This window comes from Athene noctua, chromosome 3 (genome assembly GCF_965140245.1).
Source record: "Athene noctua chromosome 3, bAthNoc1.hap1.1, whole genome shotgun sequence".
Taxonomy (NCBI): domain Eukaryota; kingdom Metazoa; phylum Chordata; class Aves; order Strigiformes; family Strigidae; genus Athene; species Athene noctua.
This window is the reverse complement of record NC_134039.1, coordinates 17,661,474-17,669,898: the sequence shown is the minus strand read 5'-3', so window position 1 is coordinate 17,669,898 and position 8,425 is coordinate 17,661,474. Positions and strand designations below refer to the sequence as shown.

The 8,425-nt window shown below is 41.4% G+C and overlaps 1 protein-coding gene across 10 annotated transcripts in view; it reads right to left on the bottom strand.

Annotated features, from left to right (window-relative positions):
- Positions 1 to 1,660: 1,660 nt before the first annotated feature.
- ERC1 (ELKS/RAB6-interacting/CAST family member 1) overlaps positions 1,661 to 8,425 on the bottom strand; it is a 298,605-nt gene continuing 291,840 nt past the window's right edge. For all 10 annotated transcript variants that reach the window (XM_074902123.1, XM_074902127.1, XM_074902132.1 and 7 more), the window contains one exon: positions 1,661 to 6,349. In XM_074902123.1, coding sequence (XP_074758224.1) covers positions 6,212 to 6,349 — 138 coding nt within the window. In that variant the 3' untranslated portion in view covers positions 1,661 to 6,211. The remainder of the gene's footprint in view (positions 6,350 to 8,425) is intronic.

The window sequence follows — 8,425 nt, the reverse complement described above, 5'->3', positions numbered from 1 at the left end:
GTGAGCGGCTCTCCTCATTTACTGACTTGGAGGGAAACGGCAATATACTGTTTTAGTGGGCTTGGAGCAGCATGTTGGGCTAGCACAGAAATTATTCCCCTGTTCATGGTCCCATTTGATTCATCGTCCCTCAGCTTCTGAACAGATAAAGGCATCTGCCACTAAAGCCTCACCAGATATACTGCAACGAGCTTGTCAGTAAGGGCCAAACACAGCTGTCCCTGGGCAGGCAGGGAGGACAGAGACTTGGCCATGTACATGGAGAGCTGGGAGGATGGGGTAGATTAAATGAACTTGTCAAATCTGGCCTTTAGATAACCACATTTTGTAACAAATAAGAGTAAATGTGACTGATAGATCTATTTTCACCAGTTTCCAAATGGAAAAATAATGTTTTGAACAAAAAGCCCCACCAAAGCCACTGAGAACCTAAAGTGGAAGCAACTATTTAAAACCAAAACTGATTGACTTGATTTTCAAGATCCCAATTAGAATTGTTAAATGTGGACAAACAACATACGATAAGTATGATATAAAAAATACATTCATTTAACAAAATTCTTTACCTAGTCTTGTAGGTAAAGCCATTTGCATGGGTTTTTTTGTTTACATTAATGTGCCAGTTTAGACTCACATTGTTCCTTTTAAGCAGTGCCAGTCTTTGATGGAACGGCAGCAGAAGGTGGCTGCTAGTCCCTCCCTGTACCATACTGCGCTGCAGCTATGTGACCAATACTGGACGCAAAGAAATACAACTTTGATAACGGACCTACACACGACTACCTGCACCAGTGGATCTGCACTTGCATGTGTCCCTGGTATCAGTGGGTGTACTTGAGAAGACAGGGAAAATTTGGCCAAAGCATTTGGCCCACTTACATCAGCAGTTCCTATCTTAAGGGACACCTGATGTCGATAACCACTACCAGAAAAGATTAGTTTCCAAAATAGTTTCACTCTGCCCATTTCTGTATTTCACATGTACAGTATGAACCTGGGAAAGCAAGAATTTATACAGGGTTTCTAACATTTCCTAAGAGGCCAAGCTGCCTTGGACTTCAAAAGCCTGTGAAAGGCAACTGGTTATAATTATAAGCCCACAAATCCTTTTCCGTACAATCCCGAGAGGAGGAGTCATGGCTTTGTTGCTTCTTTACTTGAATTCCTTTTGATGAAATTTATTTTTATATATTTTTAAAAACACATCTTTTCAGTTCTACTACTATCATTTTTTTAATCCGACAACAGACACACATTGTTGGTAACTGCCCCAGCCTTAGGACCACACGGACAATATTGACAAGCAGAAAACAAAACAGGAAAAAACACCCCTGAAAAAGTCAGGAGAGATACCGATGACAGGTTTACAGCACTCACCACACACACTGGAAAAAGTCAGGATTTCTGTGTTTATACTTTTGACACTAAAAAGTTTTGAAACAGTTTCTTTTTTTTTTTTTTTTTAAAAATAGTCAGTGGACACAGCCATTTTGTTCAGAAGGATCTGCTGTTGTGTAAGGTTCCTTCCATTTATGTGGAAAAAACAATTAAAAACATAATTTTGTTTACACCCCCCCCCCCCCCCCCCGACACTCCTTTTCCTTACCATGCTGACAAGATGGCTTGGCTGAGTGGCCTTGCCAGGCACGATGCCCTGTGATGCCCCGTGCCCAACCCTCCCACCCCACCGGCTTCGCTGGGGCAGTGTTAGTTATCCACAGCCTTCGGTGTCCTCTCTGGTTCCCTCTTTAACTGTGGGCGTTGAGCTGAGTAGAGACTTCCTTTAAATATCAGATGCCTCGATTGTACTATTTCCCTTTTGCATTTCATCTCAGTCAGTTGAGGAATATATGTGATACTTATGTAGTGAAATTTTTGCTTTAAAATGGTATCAGTGCATGACTCTCTATCCTTTGTAAAGACCCCTTCAGTGGCAACGATTGGCAATTAGTACAGGAGTGGGGACTCAACCTTGTCAACCTTTATCAGATGTAGAAATTCCCCAACAAATTGAGCACTAGCAGCAGAATGGGTGGGAATTACAGGGCAAATGAAAAGACATGCCCCTTTGGTTCAAAGACCAGGGTTATGTCTACAAGATTTATGACATTAATGCTTCCTTGTGCAAAATACTGAGAACCCCAAAGTACCAGAAAATTTGCTAGAGAAGGGATATTCTAGCCGTGCAACCAGAACTAGCACACACAGTTTCATGCATCATGTCAGACCTTCACCTTCTGTCCCCCAGACTTGGCAAAAATCAGATACCCCAAAGAGGGTTTGGCATTTTCTAGAGGGAAAGCTGGTTAAAGGCAGTCAAAATGAGAGAATACTAGAAGCGTAGAGCTTCATCTGGGAGCACGCCAGCCAATTCTTCCAATCACAAGCAGTGCTCATGTCCTCACCCTGCAATTCTAGTGTTGTAATGTCCTTTAGTGTTCTAAATGAGGCTGGGTTCAGAAAAAAATATGTACTTGGACTCGTGGATATCATGAACAAGTGTGGTTGGGGTGTCAGCTTTTACACTGTACGTGGGCTTCAGGCTTGAGTTATTTTTTAGCCCAGACCCAGATAAATGACTTATTTTTCTACAGACAGTTCCTTAAGTCCTTACATCTCTGTTGCTCTACAAAAGACAGCTTGAAAGAAAAAAACAATTAAAGCAATTAAAACCTTCACAGCTCCTGTAGCAAACAGAACTTCATTTAACAAGAGAAGAAAAAGCAAGTTTCCCCAGGCTCCCTGGGAAGGGCCCCTGATTTCCTAGAGCTGCTGTGTTGCAGGACTTCTGTGCTAGGAAACGTTCTGCATCTGCCTGTCTGCTGACACTTGGGTATAAGATTTTAAAAGAGCAGTGATGGGTTAGGCAACTGGATGAGCATCGCAGTATGTGCGCACATATGGCCCTTCTGCCACATGCCTGATATGCAACTTCGTGATGGATTATGATAGCAAAATCCCTTTGTTGCTCTAAGGCCAATGGTATGGCACTCCATATGAGTGAAATGAAAAAGCTCTCACTGGTCACATTCAGCATTAAATCGTGGCCAGCAGTACCTCCCAAATCACACAGTTCCTCAAGCTATTCACCATGACAAGATCTCTACTGACACAGGATCAGAAGGATTACCTGAAATAGTTCAATGGAGATCAAGTCGGATCAAGTCTGTTCCTAAAAGAGATCTGCTCTCTCCCTGAAAGCACTTTACTGAGGTCTAAAATCAATGTTTAAGATGGGAAGCCTAGAAGACCTAGAAGTTCACAAGAAAAATTGCAAAGGCCCAACAATGCAGATGGGAGGAAGAGCAGGTGTGTGGCTGGGAGATAAAAGACCAAATGGCCAGCATGAAAACTAGCCAGGCTTGACAAATCCTCTCAGGGAAGAGGGTGGGAGATGTGTAAACAGTGAGATTCACCTGGCTGCCGACACAAGGATCCTGCACATGCTGCTGTGACAGCACCGTGCCTTTGTCTGGGGCACTTTCGACTCTGGAAATGCAGCCACAGGCTGAGTAAAATACGCAGAAGAACCAGCGCTTCCTGCGATGTTTGGGCAATGCAGTAAACCACAGGAATTGAAGTGACAGCCCAAAGTGACCACCCCTGGTTCCCATCCCCTCCCCCCTGCCCCTGCCTGCAGCAGAAACACTATCAAGGAACATCTCAGTAAGAGGTTTACAAGCAGGAGTCATTTGAACCATCGATAAGGGAAATTCCACAGCTTCTCACAGTGGAGGGATTGTTTTACAGCAGGGAACCAGGGCAGCTGGAGATTTGACCATATAAGTTAATGAGATTGTCAGGAGTGGTGATGGTGGCACGATGATGTTAGGCTGATGGCTTTGATGCTTTTACAGGCAGCATTAAATTCCTTGAGTGAGTAATTAGGGGTGATGAAGAAAAAGCAAGAGGAAAGATTTCAAAACAACAGCTCCTATCGAAACGTGCTGACTCAAATAATGGGACCAAAGGGGTGGTTCTGTGATGAGGCACAGCTCAGTGGTATGTACAGTCACTGTCTACACGCCTTCCGGTGTTCCCCCCTTGCACACATTCAGGTTCCCATTACTCTCCTCATTCACGACAAAAAAAGCTTCAGACACAGGCTGCTACTACAGCAAGAATTAAAGTTACATTTCCTGATTTGCAAAGCACTGGCAGTTCAAAACGTGGAAAAGGTGTGAATCACCTGGTCTTTGGTGATTTAGGTATTTATCCTTTGTGGACACTATGGTTATAGATCCAGTTCCTTCTGCTGAACCATTAGAGTAGAATGAATTGGGATATGATTTATTTTAAATCAGTTAGTTTTCAATAATGTCTATGGGTATATAAGGTTTCAGTTTTGCCCAATTTTCAGTGCTTGTTTGAAAAAAAGACAGGGTACATCTTCCTTTACTCAAACTTCCGCTGATCTCCTTCCTATTGGAAGCAATCAGTCATTTTAAAGATAAAAATCAGGTGTGAAAGACGTACCGGGAGCTGTGGATTTGAAAGACCTAAGGTAAATGCAGTTTTCCTGACAGGGCTTGGAACATATTCCTTAGCATAACAGTTTAGTGATTAAGCTCACAATGTATTAAGTCCTATGGAATTAAACTGTAGGCACTGAATAGGAGGTATACTGAGAGGATTCATTAGCTTGTGACTAGAAAACCAAGATTTCTTCCACTGCTGTATTGATATTTGGTCTTCCTCCGCCCTCCCCTTGCTCTCTTAAGCAATATGAGAAAGCTAAGGGGGAACAACTCCTTTAAGGAGCACACGGGGATGTGTTAAAGGGTTCTGTCCTGCAGATGCCCCCAGACACACATAATCACTGGTAGTCAGGAAAAAAATGTGTCTCCTCATTAATGCATAGTCCAAGAATGAACACCCAAATCCTACTCATAAAATAGGACTCTGACTTGCTACCACAATGACAAACCGACCTGCTATTTCAGGTCATATTACCTATCAGCAGGGGCTTTAACAAGTGTCAAAGATGGATGGGAACAAGACTAAGGTCTCTCATATACATACAAGAATTGCACTGGTTTAACTAAAGCTGTGATTTTATACCTATGTACTCAGCTGGTGCCAACTCCAGCAGAGACGCTCCTCTTTATAAGAATGGGTTATTGCTCTGAACTCAAACTCATTTCTCATCAACCTAAGCTAAACCAAAATAAATTATAATTATAGTAAGAACTATGTCACTGATTTACCAAACAGCTTTAAAATTATACTTTTAAGCTAAATGATGCAAATTTCTCATTTACAAAACACCTATGACTATTCTGATGGCAGCTAGTGTTCACAAAGCTATGGCCTGAAAAATTGGCAATGGACAAACTATACAAGTTAAAGCTGGGAGCTGACATGTTGACCACACCTGCTTGAAGGGAGAGAGCTCTCCATAAAATAAGAATTTAGGAGACACAGACCTATGATGAGAAACCTCAGCTAAAAAACCCAAGAAATCAACAGATGAAAACAGTTACCTGAAAAAATGCCCCACACAGCACTTCAGAGTCAGATCATTGAACAATAAAAAAGTTAAGTAAACAGAAAGTACCAGTATGCCCACCTTGTTTCCCAGCTGCTAGATGAAGTGACTAACAGGAACAAATAGGGAAACTTTCCTTTCCTCTCTCTGTTATTTAAGAACATAAGAAACATTGAGACAGGCAGAGAGACCTGAGCTAGCTAGCTGATGCTGGCCAGTCATAAGCCATAATCAGAGCACACTCAGGTTTGGCTTTAGCACTATGAAATTCAGGCTTTCAGTTTTTATGAAAAAAAAAAAAGAAAGAGAGAGAAAAAAAAAAGCAATAGATGAATGAAAGGCAAGGGCTACCCTTCTGCAACCTCATGGAGAACTAGAGCTGCTTGTGTTCAGTGGTTTCACTCTTCTTTGCTCAGTAGACTTGGAAGAGCTCTGCTTAGCTGTATCCAAAAGTCACCATCAACAAAGTCAATGGAGAATCAGATTCTAAAGCAGAAAGGCAGTGAGAAGATGAATGCAAACATAACTGATTAATTGTACACTGGAAGAACCTAGAGAGCATGTAGTTTTTAGAGGGTTTTTTGCTTTTGTTTTCTTTGTAAAAGGTGCACCAGAAGTTTCTATTGCATTTCTGTCTTTCACATTCCTCTCCACTCTCATGGCTCCTTGGACTGACTGGGCTTGGCCACTGGTGTGCTGCTCCGGTGGGGCTAGTGGCCGAGGTCATGATGACTCCTCAAGTGCATTGACGACTTGCTCCAGGATGTCAGGGCAGTGATCTGCTATCTGTTGTAAGATGGCATTGGCAAACTCCTGCAGCTCTGCGCTTTCCTTCTCGCCCTTTTCTAACTCATCATGAAGCTGCAAGAAACACAAAGAGGTATGGTCATTCTCTGCTATTAAATGTCTTCACTGTATAATGAGACCTGCCCAGAAGGCTCAGCTCTAAGCTAAACCACCACTTTTAGAAAGGGAGCTAGCAGAGGTGTAACAGGCTGGGCACTTCCAGGATCAGCCTTCTTCCCTTGGTGACTCCCTCACCACAAACCAGATGCTCTCCTCCCTCTTTATTTCCCTTTTTCATTCTACAGGACCAGGCTGGTGACTGTCCCAGTTAAGGCCATGTCCACACGGGAGAACTAACTGGCTTAACTACTCCTGAATAAATTATTCTATGATACATATTAGAAAAACTTCCTCCGTACTACGTTTTTCTGAAAGCAATACAGTATTTTGCTAGTATATTGTTTTAAACAGCTTTTTATTCATAAACAACAGGATGTTTCATAGGTCATTAGTTCCAAATTATTTCCTATATGAAATAAATAGGAATGTTACACAACTATAATTGTGTATTATCCAGAATTCTAATTTTTCTGTGGAATGAATAATTTCCAGACTGTTTCCTAACTCAGTTGTAAGATGACTATACACAGTTATGGTGGAACATACATGATTTTTGTTTACTCACTCTGCATTTCCTGTTGGATTGTTTGTTGCTCAGATTATTATAATTGGCTCAGAATGGGACATGGAACTTCAAAACTTTATTTTATTCACTCTGTCTACGGTCTATAAACTGCTTTTCCAACAAGTGGTGTTACAAACCATGCCACACAACATATTGGAGTATACGAGAACATAGCTTTTAGCTCTGAGCCTAAGGCCACTGCCAGAATTAGGGGCCCACAGAGTCTTAATGAAGACCAGGAAACATCTGCCTTCAGTAACCTGTTTATCTGCCCAGCGATTGAAAAAGTCCATGCTAGCCTGTGAACTATGCAGAGTCCCAGTAAGGCTGTAATTTGTGCAATTGCTAAATTGTAATTTAGGGATTACTGTACTCACAGTGGTCTAAGGATCTAACAGAACAAGGAGAGGCAGCATCTCTTACTAGACCAGATGATACAGATAGATAGATTGGATAAGCATTCAAGAAGATAGCTCCTTCATAAACTATATATCCAAAAACCTCATCCGTTATTTCAGTGATATGATTTTCTTCTAATAAGGTATATTCCCTGTGAATATAAGACAAGCATATGTGTAGCAGGTACATACAATTAGATGGATTCTGAAGTTTATTGCAAGTGTCTGCATCCACAGTTCTTTGTCATTTTGAGCAGCTGTAGCAAGTAGCTTATTTATATTTGAACCTTTTTTTTTTTTTCTAATATTATCTGTCAGTCCTGTAACATTTCTTATTTCTAAGTGATAAATATTTTTATTGGAACTCCACTGTGTTAACATGGAAAGAATGTCAAATTGGAATTTTTCATCCCTGAAGGGGTAAATGGTCATCAGTATACACATTACTTGATCTATATTTTGTACTTCTGTAACACTGCTTGTTGTAGGTTTTAAAAAGAGAACTGTCAGGCAGCAGGACAACAGGGATCATTTTACCATCGTAAGAGTACAATGCAGAGGGAAAGGTTATAGTTCTACAATTAAAATTTTAATCAGATACAACAATACATCTCTGTTTAGTGATCATATCAAGCAGAGCATAGGAGATTGTTACTGCAAGAAATACTGCATAAAAACTAGCAGCCTAAGAACGACTATAGAATAAACATAAATGCTTTTTAAGGAAGTTATGGTATAGACTTCTATAGACAAAAGTGAGAGAAAGGAAATTAAAAGGGTAAGCCTGCTACACTATTCCCTTTACTAGGCAGGGTAGCATATAGTAAATTATTTGGGCTTTGCGTGCTGAATGTTAGTTTAATGTGTTCTTATGTGCTTTGTTCTTACTGGCTGCTGTACTCGCAGAACAGTTATACAAATCCGAGAGGGGCTTATGCCAAGAATCACAATGCAAAAGCAACCTGATCCCACTCTGCCGAGTGACATGAGCCGGGGAAGTGGGGAAAATGAGAGGGAGGGGAGCACTCCAGGCTCTGTAAGGGCTCTCGGGGGAAAAGGGGGGGAATT